This window comes from Sturnus vulgaris, chromosome 11, assembly GCF_052056855.1.
Source record: "Sturnus vulgaris isolate bStuVul1 chromosome 11, bStuVul1.hap1, whole genome shotgun sequence".
Taxonomy (NCBI): domain Eukaryota; kingdom Metazoa; phylum Chordata; class Aves; order Passeriformes; family Sturnidae; genus Sturnus; species Sturnus vulgaris.
The window spans coordinates 784,005-799,399 of NC_142253.1; the positions used below are offsets into that span (position 1 = coordinate 784,005).

The 15,395-nt window shown below is 50.2% G+C and overlaps 1 protein-coding gene across 4 annotated transcripts in view; it reads right to left on the reverse strand.

The window, feature by feature from the left end:
• Window positions 1-15,395, reverse strand: part of GRM7 (glutamate metabotropic receptor 7) — a 184,814-nt gene that overhangs the window by 27,341 nt on the left and 142,078 nt on the right. For all 4 annotated transcript variants that reach the window (XR_015805950.1, XR_015805949.1, XM_088171223.1 and 1 more), the window contains exon 8: window positions 9,949-10,884. Coding sequence is in view for 2 of the 4 variants with exons in the window: in XM_088171223.1 (XP_088027349.1) it covers window positions 9,949-10,884 (936 nt within the window). In the remaining 2 variants the exon portion in view is untranslated. The remainder of the gene's footprint in view (window positions 1-9,948; window positions 10,885-15,395) is intronic.

Here is a 15,395-nt window from a genome sequence, read left to right on the forward strand (position 1 = left end):
CATCCCAGCTCCGAGGTCACTCCGGGACCACCTCCCACACACAGGTAACGCACAGGTGACAGCGCCATTCACTGGAATTACTCACAGCTCCCACCAGAACCTGCATTTGGGCTGCTCAGACCCACAGCAATCCGCGGACAAAAACCCGAGTTTTAAACCCAAATCAGCTCACGTGTTTAACTCCTCCGTGGCCTGACAGAAGTTAACGAGCCGCAGGCACTGATGTGAATCTGTAACATTAACTGTGTTTTAACAGGATACAGAAAAGCCGAGCCTGGTTTTTTTTTTTTTTTTTTTTGTGCCTTGAGCCGCTGGGACACTTGCCCAGGGCAAGCTGACTGCAACAGCTCCCTCATCCCTGCCCGACAGAGCCACCTGAGAATGAAAATGAATTTGGGACAAACCTGGCACAGCGAGCATCCAGCCGGGATTCTGCTCCGAGCCGAGCCCAGATTAACCCAGCCCAGGTAAACCCAGCCCAGATTAACCCAGCCCAGGTAAACCCAGCCCAGGTAAACCCAGCCCAGGTAAACCCAGCCCAGCTCAGCCGCTCTGCAGGGACCCGGCTCGGTAAATGTTGTTTTGGGCACCGCATCCCCGAGCCCGGGGCATGGGCTGGGCTGGGTTAAACTGGGCTGGGCTCGGAACAGAGCCCCCCGTGGGCTGGGCTTTTCTGCAGAAAATCCCCGCTCGGGTCCGGTCAGACCCAACCCCAGCCCGGGCTCGGGGCTGGGTCCGCTCTGCTCCGCAGCCCCGACCTCCCTTCTTATCTCCAGTCCTTATCAGAGCTCATCTTGCAGTCAATAAAACCTGCTAAAACAACATTGATTCTGAACTCCTGCAGAATCAAATCACTTGACTTCCTTGGTCCTCCAATTAAGGCCCCAGAATAAATCTTAACTACTCCCTAATACCAGTTTTCACAAGACTTTCTCCAGCTCTAATCACGTTTAAGCACCTTGGCTAAACGAATTGATTTCCATTGCTTTTTCCTTCCCAGCCCCTGGGAGTCTGTGCTGAGCTGTCCAGTGCCTCTCCTCCCCAGCCTGCTGCTGAATTACTGCTCCAGCCCAGCTCTTCTGCAGGATCTGTTCCACCGCTAAAAGAGCTGCCTTGTCTCCAAATGACATTTAATTGTCTCCATGAAACATGGCAGGCTGCTCTGATGCTGGAGATGTAAATCCCAGGGAACAAGAGGAAGATGAGAGGATATTGTTCATCCCATGTTTTGTCCTCCTCCTCCTCCCTCTGCACTCTGCTCAGTAAGAGTCTCTGGAGGTAAGGCCAAGGTGGATTTGTGAACACTCCAGTTATCCAATTTACAATACACACATTATTTTTCACTGGTGAAAGCACAGACCTGGGCAGGGCTGAATCTCAGCTTTCCCTGCTGTGGCAGAGGCACAAGGGCTGAATGGAGCAATTAAGAGTGCAAGAAAAGCTGTTATTGCAGAAATACAAACATGCCCCAAATCACTTTCGATGAGGTAGGGTTGGGACACAAATTTTTTGCTTCAGTCTGCAAGAATTCATTGTTGTTTCTCTTTAACCTTCTGCTGAGCTTATGCCTCAAAGACAAAACATGAGGCAATTTCTATGACTGAGCACGATGGCTTCTACTTTTATTATTATTACATGCCTGCTTAAGCCACTTAAAACAACAAATAAATCCTCCAAGTCAATATTTTTGCATCCATCTCTTATGTATAGAGAATCCTACTTTTTACTTTGCAATGGCCTGGCCTGGCTAGACTGAAAATGCTTTTTGCATTGCAGCTCTTTCCTGCTCCTGCAAACCCAGCAGTGTTTGGCTCTGGTGTGCACAAAGGAGCTGAGGTTTGGTGTCACAGGATCTGTCCCACAGATCTCCCTCCAGGATCCACAGATCCTTGCTTTGTGGAGAGGAGATTCCCTTCCCAGTGCCTGCAAATTGGGGTTTTTTTACTGATTTTGGAGGGAAATTTTGGCTGAAGGAGGGCAGGTTTAGATTAGATATCAGGAAGAATTTGTTCCCTGGCAGGGTGGGCAGGGCTGGCACAGGGTGCCCAGAGCAGCTGTGGCTGCCCCTGGATCCCTGGCAGTGCCCAAGGCCAGGCTGGACATTGGGATTTGGGACATTGGAGGTGTCCCTGCCATGGCAGGGGTGGCACTGGCTGGGATTTGGGGTCCTTCCCACCCAAACCATCCCATGAATAGCTGAATGTTCTCACTGCACAGTGCTTTGGAGCAGGATGAAGCCCTGGCAGTGCCACTCTCTGTGACCCCCATCCCTCTGTCCACACAAGACTCCACCTGGCTCTTCCTGCTCCTCTCCTGGCAGTTTTCCTTGCTCCTTCCATTTCGTTCCTGTTTATTCTAAAACAAAGAGAAGGAAATCTCCTCTCCAGCTGCGAGCCCAGAGGTGCAGGCTGCTCCTCCTGCAGGGGCTGCTCCTCCTGCAGGGGCTGCTCCTCCTGCAGGGGCTGCTCCTCCTGCAGGGGCTGCTCCTCCTGCAGGGGCTGCTCCCAAACCCCTCACAGGACATGGCACAAGTGCTCAAGGACCAATTCTTGATCAAACCAAACCCTGACTCCAGCATCCACTTCAGCAGGAAAATTGAGAAACATCTGCTTAACTCCCATTGCATCGAACAAGCCCTTGATGGCTCTGCTTTGTTCCTGGATGAGCTCAGAATCAGCAGCCATTATTTCTGCCTCCAAACACCCTGATTGTGTTTGTGCAACACCCGGGCAGAGCCTGGCTGTGCTCTGCTCCCCCAGCCCTGGGCTGGCTCTGAGTGCTCTGGGATGCTCTGCAGAGCCATCAGCTCCGAACAAAGCAGCAGCAATGGGAGCCGAGGCTTTCTGCAGCAAAACTCAGACTCAGCTCAGTGGCCCAGCCCCAGCAGAGCCCCCCGCCCTCTGGCCCACCCTGCAGGGACTGGCACAGGAATGGTCCCAGTGCCACCCAGGACACCCCAGCCGAGCCCTTGGAACGGGGGTCACCTCAAAAATGCACCCTGGGCTGCAGGAATGGACCAGGGAAACCACATCGTCTTTGTGACACACTTACCTTAAGCCTTGCATACTCAGGAATTTCAAAATACTCATTAAAATCATGGAATCGCCTTTGGGGTCACCAAATCCCATCATCAACCCAGCACCCCCACAGCAGCTCCTGAAGTGCCAGGTCACACTCTGAGCACCCTCAGGGATGGTTTCAAGGTGTGGAAATGCACGATCACAAATGGAAACTGCCCGCACAGATATTCCAGCACGCTGCCCCCGCCCTGTCTGCAGCCAGTTATTTTGTGACTGATTCCTTTTTAACTCACTTTGAAGAGCTATTCCATAACTCTACAGCCATCCCTTGTCCCTGGGCTGCCCCGAGCCCAGCACTACTCAGCGTTAATCCCAAGGCAGGGCTTTGCAAGGCTGAGATTTTCCCTTGGCTGCCTCAGGAATTCAGCAAACTGGAAAAAACCCCCAGCCCCTCCCAGCAGCGTGGCAGGGTTGATGCGAGAGCTCTGCTGGGGAAATTAAGTTGTCAGCCCAAGCGAGTTTGACATTCAGAGATATCACAAGGCAAGCAAAGAGAAAAGTTTCATCAACAAAGTAATTACTGCCCTGGACTCCACGGAGCCGCAATTATTTCCCGGTGAGGGGCTGTCAGTTTGTGCTGCAGATAAAAACTCCTGATGGGGCTGCCAGGGGCCCGTGCAGAGATGGCTTTTCAGATGTAAAACCCTCCTGGCAATTCTACATCTTCCCCCCCCAAAAAAATACCCGAAAAAAAAAAGAACAAAAAAAGTACATGTCAACACTATGCATTAAACACCTACACGTTTTTCCCTTTTAAAATTGCGTTGCTTTTTAGCCAGAGGCAGTTAAGTTTGCACCAGAAATTCCAGAGGTAAAAAGATTCCTTCCTTCCTTCCTTCTTTCCCCACTTTTCCTTTCCTGACATCAGGTGTGTGCTCAGGACAGGGGCAGCTGGGGATGCTGAGACACAGACAAGTGCCTGTGCCACAGGCGGGCTCCCAGGGGGAAAAGCACCACAAATATTCCCAGATCTGCCGTTGCAGTCAGACACGGATTGTCCAGCCTTGGGGCTCTGGGTGAGCTGCTCTGAATGGAGACAGAGCAGCTGGGCAGGAGCTGGTGCAGAGCTGCAGCAGTGCCATGGAGGGAGGCTCAGGCTGGATTTTGGGAAAGGTTCTGCTTCCCCCAGAGGGTGCCCAGGCTCCCCAGGGAATGGGCACAGCCCCGGGGCTGCCAGGGATGCCCAGGCTGGGATTTTGGGGTGTCTGTGCAGGGAAGGAGCTGGGCTGGATGATCCTGGTGGGTCCCTTCCAGCTCAGGATATTCTGTGATTTTCACCTCTGCAATGCCCTCTCCTTTCTGGGTTCCATTTATTTTCCCATCTTCCAAATAATTTATTTTTTTTTTTTTTCTATCTCCTCAGCACAGCTGGGAATAGAAAAGGCTGGATTTACCACAGCAAAGAGATCCCTCACTGCCAACATGAGACATCAAAGCAGCCACTCAGAGGCTTCAAAGGGTCCCTGGGTGACACAGCAGCACGGTGGGGACAGCAATGAAGTCACTGCTGCTTGGCTGAGCCCAGGTCCCTGTGAGACAGCACAGCAGCTCCAGCGTGTGTCACTGCCCCACGACACACATCCTGCTCCAAGAAGGGAAGATTTTCCCCAATAAACCGATGGTTAATGATGTGCCTGCTGTACCTGGCTCTGCTGGTGGCTCTGCTGGCTGGGGGAGCCCCCCCTCCCCAGGTAATTATGTGGAACACGATTGTGGCCTTGGGCTCTGCCTGCTCAGTGTTTGCAATTAGATTTTACTACAAAAGTACATATTAACATTAAAGGAGCATTACAATGCAGCAAATGTGATAAAGCAGAGCAACGTTACTTGTACCTTCTGCTTCTGTTCTTTCAGGAATCATAATCACCGTTAATTTATGGTCTTCTGAGGAGGATCTAATTACTGCAATCAGCCCTTATTTCACTCCGAGGGTGCACGTGTGCTGCTGCTGCCTTGCAATACCTGCCTTGACAAGAGACACAGCCCAGAGCTGCACTTGCAGTGCTCCTGCAGCTGCCACTGCCTGGCTGCACTTGGGTGCAAATCCCCCAGCCAGGACCAGGCAAAGGCAGGAATCCCTTTCCCAGGAAAGGCCTGGGAATACAGGGCAGCACTGTGGGAAATCTGCTTATCACCAAAAGGTCTTTGCTTTTTCCAGACACCACCTTGAGGAGCAGAGGCTCCTTCCCAAAGCCATCCCTGTCGTGTCAAACCCCAGTGACAGATCCCCAGTGACAGATCAGATCCCCAGTGACAGATCCCCAGTGACAGATCAGATCCCAGTGACAGATCCCCAGTGAGAGATCAGATCCCCAGTGAGAGATCAGATCCCCAGTGACAGATCAGATCCCAGTGACAGATCCCCAGTGACAGATCAGATCCCCCAGTGACAGATCCCAGTGACAGATCCCTCAGTGACAGATCAGATCCCCAGTGACAGATCAGATCCCCAGTGACAGATCAGATCCCCCAGTGACAGATCAGATCCCCCAGTGACAGATCCCAGTGACAGATCAGATCCCCCAGTGACAGATCCCAGTGACAGATCAGATCCCCCAGTGACAGATCAGATCCCCAGTGACAGATCAGATCCCCCAGTGACAGATCCCCAGTGACAGATCAGATCCCAGTGACAGATCCCCAGTGACAGATCAGATCCCCAGTGACAGATCAGATCCCTCAGTGACAGATCAGATCCCAGTGACAGATCCCCAGTGACAGATCAGATCCCCAGTGACAGATCAGATCCCAGTGACAGATCAGATCCCAGTGACAGATCAGATCCCCCAGTGACAGATCAGATCTCAGTGACAGATCAGATCTCAGTGACAGATCCCCAGTGACAGATCCCCAGTGACAGATCCCATCCCCAGTGACAGATCCCCAGTGACAGATCAGATCTCAGTGACAGATCAGATCCCCAGTGATAGATCAGATCTCAGTGACAGATCCCATCCCCAGTGAGAGATCCCATCCCCAGTGACAGATCAGATCCCAGTGACAGATCCCCAGTGACAGATCAGATCCCAGTGACAGATCCCATCCCCAGTGACAGATCCCCAGTGACAGATCCCATCCCCAGTGACAGATCAGATCCCAGTGACAGATCCCATCCCCAGTGACAGATCCCATCCCCAGTGACAGATCAGATCCCCCCTTCTCTCTGCTGTACCTCATTGTTTGGCTGTGGGACACCCCCAAATCCCAGGTTTATGCACCAAGTTTTCCTGGCAGTTTTTCTTCCTCTTTTCCAGCCTGGTGAGCCCTGGCTCCTGATGGCCTCCAGGAGCCAGCCCAGTCAGGAATATCCCGAATTTCCTGGGATGTTCTCTCCTCCAGGAGCCTCAGGGGCCATAACCCAGCTAGAGCTGGGGCTGTGGGGGTCTGTTCAGGGAACAAAGCTCCCCCCAGAGCAGCAGGGAGGGGAAAACAGCCAGAGATGAGCAGCTCCAGAACCTGGGTTCCTGCAGCACCTCAAGGGCACACATGGAAATCCTGAGCTCCCATTCAGGGTTAGACCATCAGCAGCAGTGACAGCTCAAAACCCTTTAAATTGGGCTGGGGTTTGGTCACAGCCTCCCTTCCCATTGGGGAGGCCACATGAATGCAGAAGGTAATAAAGGAAACCTTACTGAGAACTTTACCCAGAAGTTGTGCTTAAAATTTTTGTTTAGTTCCACAGAAATTATAATTGAAAGTCTCTAAACACTCAAAGGTTGTCACAAGGGTATTTATACACTTTGCAGCAGTGCTGTTACATAACCTGATAAAAAACCTAAGCCAGGATCACTTTTGTAGTGAAGGTTATCAGACTTCCAAAAATTCCACTGATTATTTCACTTCTAGATTTCAAAGAACACCGAATTTGTCCTCAGTTAAAATGCAGAACTCCAGTACTCCACAAAAGTGGATTTTTTTGAATAGCCTGTGCTTTGAGGGTCTCCAGCCTGGAGGTCTGAGCTGCAGTCAGGTGAAGCTGCTCTTTAGTCCAGGCTTGACTTAGAACCACTCTAATGTCAGATCCTTGAATTCCAGGCTGTTCTCAGGGATACAATCAAGGCTGGAAAAAAATAAGAACTTCATCATCTGGACATGCAGACAATGAAGTGATGGGTGAAGTGAAAGTGCATCAATGAGAAATTCCTGTTATCAGGAATTTGTGGTTTTAATTTGTGAATTTTCAGCAGAAGCTGCAATGCACACTGTCCCTGTGAGAGCCCCAGCTCGTGGCAGACTCAGTCACAATTCCCTGCGAGCCTCAAAGCCTGGTTTTCTCCACAGTCCACCAGTGTAAAACTCCAACAAATTTTGCATTAAATTCCTCATAACTCCCAAATCCACATATGCAGAGTTGCTATAGCAACTGTCAGCCCAAGCCTTCCCAAGGGAGAAAATAAAAGTGTGTCCTACCTGGCTAATTGGTATTTGTGTTACAGAGAATTGAAGGGTAATTTAGTTCCACCAAAAAATAGAACAGAGACTGAAGTGCTCCTGTGCTAATGTGACATTATTTAATCTGAACAAGGACCCATTTTGCATGTGCCTTTAAATTATAGTATTTATGGAACACTCAACACAATAAGTAAAAGTGTTGCTGCCAAATATGCCTGACTTGCCCTGCTTATTGATTTGAATAAAAGGGGCATTGAAAAAAAAACCTGGAGAAACAAGAAGGAAGGTGGAAGAGCTGATGGGATTAGGGACTTCAAATTTCATTACAAAACCCCCCCAAAAAACCCAACAGTTTGTAACTGAAAGCTCATGCAAAAAGAAGCTGATGGAAGGAGACAAAACTCTTTTCTTATTCCAACTTTTCCCTTTTTCTCATCATTGCAGGAAGAATAAAGTTCCCAAGCACGACAACCTGAACAAGTCACCCTTCACTCAGTCCTGGTTAGAACTTTTTAACTTGAAAAAAGCCCTGAAGATCATTCAAGGAAAGAATCCCACTGGCAGGAGATCTTCAGGAGCAGGCTGACAGCTCTCACTGGCTTGTAAACACATCCAGCAATGTATTATTTTAATCTTAGCACAATTACTAAATACAAGCAATCAAAGCTCTGAGGCAGCAGAATTCTGTGAAACGTGAAAATATAACGATGACATCTCTCTCTCTATCAGCCCAATGACATAATCGGAGAAAATGAGATTTCAGGGCAATATTCAGCTTCCCTGGGCACCCTGTGCCAGGGCCTCCCCCCCTCACAGGGTGGAATTCCTTCCACATACCCAGTCTAAGTCTGCCCCCGTTCAGCTCAAAGCCATGGAAGGATTTTTCTGAGCAGAGACAGCACAATTCCTGTCCCCAGACCTGTCCTGCTCCTCCAAGGTCACAGCATTTTTAGGATAAAACAGAGAACCACAGCCCCCAGAGCTGCAGGGTGCCCAGGCACCCAGCTCTGTACCATGGGCACTCCAGGGGTGCTGGAACCTGGGAAGGACGAGCACATTGCACAGCCATGGCATCCCTGCGCTCACTGCCAAACACAGCCCATAAATCACAGCCAGCCCATAAATCACACCCTTTGTGTTCCCTCATTTCTCATGGTGGGCAAAGGAACAGGCTGAGTGGAGTCCAGCTGTGAAAAGGTCTGAAATGTGCTTTGACCATGTGCCACCTCCCATGTGCCTCAGGGTTCATCTCCATCCTGGAGAAACTCGGATTTCTGCCCTTCCTCACACCTGGCCTCCCTCCACCTGCTCAACAGCTCCTGACTGAATTATTCACCTTTTATGAATTACCTGAAGCACATTGCTAGGGTTTTTTTGTTGTTGTTGGAGGTGTTATTCTCTACCCTGAACAAGGCAGGTGTTTTCAATATGCCTTCTACTGAACAACATTATGCTTGTATTTATCGATAAAATAAAATAAATCCATACACTGAAACCCACACTGTTATATATAACCCCATTCCTCAGTTTAAAAGATTGTGCTGCATGAGATTTTCCAGCAGGTGCAATTTCCATTTCAGCACAGACGAGCGTGGCTAAGCTAAGGCACAATATTTTCCAGAGGAAATATCTGACAGGAAATCAGTAGCAAGCACCAAAAAAGCACAATCCCCGCACCCCCACCCAAAAGGAGTGCCAGGGAAGAAAGGAAAGCAGCAAAGCTCCTGCAGAGCAGCTCTGTGCAGGGCAGCAGCAGGGTTTGGCACCCTGGGCACTGGGGTTTGGCACCGAGCTCTGCTCCCACAGCCCAGGAGCCCTGCAGGGACACGGGGACAGGGACACGGGGACAGGGACACGGGGACAGTATCACCACTGCTCTCTAAATACTGGACTTGGAGGAATTTGCCAAATCCCTCTGAAGTGACAGCTTTTCTCCAGAGAGGAGTACAAGTGAATCTGCATCATGGAGCATCACTGGAGCCACGGGGCTCAGCCTCAGGAGCTCAGGGCAGGCCCTTCACACCATAAATGTGTAAATGTGTCCCGGGGCTGCTCTGTGAGCAGAGCACTCCTCAGACTGCACACTGCCCTCAGGGCTCAGCTCCAGAGGCACACGAGTCCACCTCAGTAGTTTTTGACAGTTTTCTTGCTTACATCTTGTGTTCCAAACGATTTAGTTGGGAGATGCCTCTTTGTGGATAATATGACAGCTAATTCCCACTTATCCTACTGTAAAGAAACAATTGAAATAGATGCAACAATAAAACTAATGGCAATGTGATTGCTATTGATCATTTGCCAGTTTGTCAAATGAATGGCCCACGAGCTAAACGGGGAAGGAGAACAGCGCCACAGACTGCCCGTGAGCCAGGAAGGAGCTGACTGGAGAGCTCAGCTGGAAATCCACGGGAAGCTGAGCGCCAGCATGTCGTTACAACCACAGAGAATCCTGAGGGACCTGTGCACTCTCACCTACCTTTTCTGCTGACTGGGCAGTGCCAAAAAATATTGGAATGAAGGCAAGCCATACTATACAGGTAGTGTACATAGTGAATCCAATGGGTTTGGCTTCATTAAAATTCTCTGGGACCCCCCGAGTCTTGATGGCATACACAGTGCACGTCACCATGAGCAGAATGCTATAACCCAAGGAACAAATGATCTGTAGATCCGTAATGTCACATTTGAGCACTCCTCTGGCCTGATCGGGGTTCATAGTTTTCTGCTCATCGTAATCTACGATGATGTTGGGCGGGTCAACAGCAAACCAAACGAAGACCCCCAGCAGCTGCACGGAGATGAGGCTGGAGGTGATGGCGAGCTGCGACGTGGGGCTGATGAGCCGCGGCGCCGTCACCGACTTCTTGCCCTGCTCGAAGATGCGGTAGATGCGGTTGGTCTTGGTGAGCAGCGCGGCGTAGCTGATGCACATGCCCAGCCCCAGGAAGATCCTGCGGAAGGAGCAGACGGCCACGTCGGGCTTGGCGATCATCAGGAAGGTGATGATGTAGCACAGGAAGATGCCCGTGAGCAGCACGTAGCTGAGCTCGCGGCCCGAGGCGCGCACGATGGGCGTGTCGTTGTAGCGGATGAACGTGGCCATGACGAAGATGGTGGCGACGATGCCCAGCATGGCCAGGAAGACGGGGATGACGGCCCAGGGCGAGTGCCACTCCAGCTTGATGATGGGGATGGAGCGGCAGCCGGTGCGGTTCTCGTTGGGCCGCTCGTTGTAGGAGCACAGCAGGCAGGTGACCTCGTCGGCCTGGTACTGGTATCCGTCACACAGCTCGCAGTGCCAGCAGCACGGCATCCCCTTCACCATCTTCTTCCTCTCGCCCGGCCGGCACGGCTGGCTGCACACCGAGGGGGGCACGGACCGCACCCCTCCGCCCCACTGCATCTCCTCAATCTGTGCGACAGGGACACAAACAGGCTCGGGGTTAGGCCTGGCTTAGGGCTGGTTTAGGGCTGGTTTAGGGCTGGCTGCACACCGAGGGGAGCATAGAACACACCCCTCCGCCCCACTGCATCTCCTCAATCTGTGGGACACAAAAAGGTTTGTGGTTAAGTCTGGCTTAGGGCTGATTTAAGGCTGGTTTAGGGCTGGCTGCACACCGAGGGGAGCATAGAACACACCCCTCCGCCCCACTGCATCTCCTCAATCTGTGGGACACAAAAAGGTTTGTGGTTAAGTCTGGCTTAGGGCTGATTTAAGGCTGGTTTAGGGCTGGCTGCACACCGAGGGGGGCACGGACCGCACCCCTCCGCCCCACTGCATCTCCTCAATCTGTGGGACAGGGACACAAACAGGCTCGGGGTTAGGCCTGGCTTAGGGCTGGCTGCACACCGAGGGGGGCACAGAACACACCCCTCCTCCCCACTGCATCTCCTCAATCTGTGGGACACAGACAGGTTTGGGGTTAGGGCTGGCAGCCACAGACATGAGCTGGGAATGAAGGGAGGGGACCGGGGAGCCCCAACACACAAAACCCAGCTGGACAAACTTCCCACATGTCAGGCTCCTTGAACCACACCCTGGGGCCTCTGTGTGGGCTCTGGTCCCCAGCTGTGCCCACTGCCTCCATTTCTCATTTCTATTTGTCATTAGACCTGATGGAATGCCATCCAACCCCAGATAAACCACCAGAGTGCAAACCTGCTTCTTCATGAGAATTAGCAAGAGCATTGCAGACCTTGAGGGAAGGCAGGACTCACATTTGCAAGGCTGCTTTCCACAAACCTTGGGGTTTCTTACCGAGACAGAACAGAGATCTCCCTTCCTGGAACTGCTACTGAGCAGGGAAGATTTGAAATGAGGTGGAAATGTGTTTTCTACAGGGCATGGGGTCAGTGGGAATGGGGGAAGGTCTGCCTATACAAGCCAGGTGAGAAATATGAAGGACAAAGAAAATGGTCATCACTGAAAAATGCAATAATTAGATAGCATTTCATTTCAAAGTCACACTCAGCTTTTGAAATACCACATGTGCTTCTGGGAATGCAAATGATGAATAATTATATGAAATACATGGCAAGTCTCACTTACTCTGCAGTCTGGAGAATCCTCAACTCCAAGGTGTGTGACAAAGGCTCCCAAGTACTGTGGAAAATTAGACTCAAATAATTTCAAACGATGCCTGACTAAAGGCACTCACCAGGAAGGTTTAGCATTGGACCCCACTGAAACAGTCCAGACTGGAAGCCTGGGAAGGCTCTGGCATTCCCAGCACCAGTCAGCAGCTCCAGCACTATGTGTGTGTCTCTTTTCCAAACATAAAACCTCATCCCCTGGGATAGATGTGACCAAGAGTTACTAAAAACAAAATTTCACCTGTTTTTCTTTAGGTCACTTGAATGCTGATGAGCTCCATGATTTTCCCTACAAGTCAAAATTCTCAGATGAGTTTATTGAATCAGCTGCCTTAATTATTCATATAAACAAGAGGACTCAGATGGGCAAGTCTTAAATTGAAGGATTGAGTTGCACTTTCCTAATTTAAATCAAAATAGACCCTGTATCACCTTCATTTTATATTTGTGAAAACACCAAACCCTGAAGTCGCACTCTGCTCACACACTGGAGTGCCAAGAGCCTTTCTGTGAGTGCTGTAAAAATAATCCCTCAATAAGAGAAATTCTAAAGCTCTGCCACTGCCTGGGAAACTTCATTAACCTTCAGCATCCGGGGGAAGAGAACAGATCCATGAACTCCTCTGCTCTGCTGAGCTGGAGGTGTGCAGCCTGCACGAGTGTCACCATAGCCCTGCTCCCCTTATGGCCACAAAAGGAAGAATTCCCAGATTCTCAAACGTGTTCCACGGCACTGCTGGTGCCTGGGACAGCCTAAAACTCCTGAAGGTTCATCCTGCACAGGCACTCTGGGAGGAGAGAAAGAGACCAGGCAGAATTGAGCAAAGTCCTGACACCACGACAGCTCTAGCACTGGCCTTGGACAGATTTCTGCTGTTTCTGGAGAAAATTCAGGATGCAAATGCCCGGCAGGGAATGCTGAGCACCAACACCTGCAGCAGGGGCTGAGAACCTGCCTCAAACTAGAGACACTTTCCCCAGTCAGAAAAGCACATTTTTAAAAGAAACTTGGTCCCATATCCACATATCTTTTAGATGCCTCCAAGGATTAGCTGAAAATGCAACACAGGCAGCAAAAAAATTCCTACATGATGAGAAAGTGCCCTTGAACTGACAGAAAGACTGGGGGTGTTTATGTAGAACCTTCCATTTCAGCCCAGCTCCAAAGGAATTTATTCTCCCCAAACCAACAGCCCAGGGACACGAGCAGCCCCCCTGGCCTCGGCTCTGGCACATTTGGGAAGGATTTTCTCCCTGCTCCACACATCCCCCAGCTCCTGGGATTGGATCCACTCACAATAAATATCCTCATTATGTTCACTATAGAACAAACAACAAGAAATGCTTAGTCTGTCTCATAAGGCCTAATGTAATTGTTCATTTTAATGAATAAAGTAACTCAATCTCTGTGTATAATTCAAACATTGCTGCTTTGCTTCCCTCCACCACAAACATTGCCATAATAAGCCATTTGTTCTGAACTTAATTGTTTCGTGCAATGTTTGATTAAAATAAAAATCAGTACAAAAATAATTACATTAGTGGTAATTAACCTACTCAGGGAAGAAAATAGCCACGTTCCCTGCTACCACTTTCATAATGATAGTGCCATTAATTTCATGGACACCCAGATCCCAGTGGTGAGGACTGGGCTCAGATTTATTGCCACCTCCAGACTGCAGCTCCTAACTCAGCACTTCAAACATTTGTGTGCATTCCACTTTGCAGACAGCAATATTTGCATGACTTAGCTCTTCAGGCTCAGCTATTAATGTCTTGTAATTAGGTTTTAAATCCAGGGATTTACCACGATAATGGTTTTAAGCTAAGAATATGTCAATAACACATCCTCAGCAGAGTCTTCTGCAAAATATCAACTGAAATCCCTGGGAGAGATAAGAGTGGTGATAAGCCAGAGTGGCAGGGAGGTGCAGAGCTGCTCCATGCTCCATCAGATGTGCTGCTCCACCTCTCACTGCGACTCCTTTGGATTTCCCTGGCTCCAGGGGCTGCCAGGGGGGCCTTGACCTGCAAGGTGGTGGAGGCACAAACCCCACCGGTTCTGCCTTGTGCCAAACACATCCCTGCACTGAGAGAGCAGCCTCAACACCTCTGCACAGAACACAGGATTCCACAGGCTCCAAACCCTCTCTTGAAACAGCAGGATTGCTTCTGCTGCAGCAGCACAGGAGCTCTGGGAAGTGGCCATGCCATCCCATTGTCCCATCCCATCCCATCCCATCCCATCCCCCAGTGCTGCACTGGGAATGGGGCTCAGACCCCAGTGTGGGTTTTTCTCCAGTGGGAAATCCCATTTCCCTCCTGCCCCGTGCTGTCCCCCCAGGGCTCAGGTGCCCCTCAGGGTGTCCCTGGAGTCCAGCCCTGCTCACACCAGCCCTGCTCACAGCCCTGCAGCCCCTCCAGCTTTTCCTTGCAGGAGAGGGCCCAGAACCGGAGCCAGCAGCTCCCATCACATCCTATTAACACATTCCATTAATTAGGGTAGGAAACTTCCAATGAGGGCCATCACTCTGCTCCCACACTGCAGCTCCTCTTGGGTGTTCCCACAAGAAGCAATTCTTAACCCTCCTTTATTTCCCTTTCATTTCGACTCTTCCTTTGTCTCTGGTTTAATGTTTGTCACCTTTTTTCCAGCAGCCCTACCTGCTCTGCCCCAGCAGCACTGAGAGCTCCTCTGAGCCCTCACAACTCCATCCTTAATGAGATCCAAGGGCCATTTGTTCTACATTAAAGCAAGGACATTTCCAGCACACCACTGATGTAGAGGAAAATGCTTAATCCACAGTTTTTGCAAAAATGCTTATTATTATACATTTCTGTTGACACACAATAAAATGGAAAATTAATTATTTTAATGCTTTTATATCTGCCTACAGCTTTGTGTTGTCTCCTCACTAATGGAAGGGGGTGGACCATGCATCTTCACTATTCATCCTGCAGCCCCTGCATAATATTCTTTTAATTAAAAAAGAACATGTGCTTCCAAATGTGCATTTATAACACACAGTTCTTGTCTCTTTAAATGGATAGGTTAGGGCAAAAGTATCTTCTGAAAGCAGAGTTAACCCAAGGCAAATTTTTATCCTTAAGTGGCTTAGAAGGAGGGAAAGTCTGAATCACCACAGAATCCCAAACTGGTTTGGACATCAAATCCCCCCCAGTGCCACCCCTGCCATGGCAGGGACACCTCCAATGTCCCAAACCCCAATGTCCAACCTGGCCCTGGGCACTGCCAGGGATCCAGGGGCAGCCACAGCTGCTGTGGGCAGCAGAGATTTTTATTGTGCAGGATGGCAGAAAGCCCCAGCC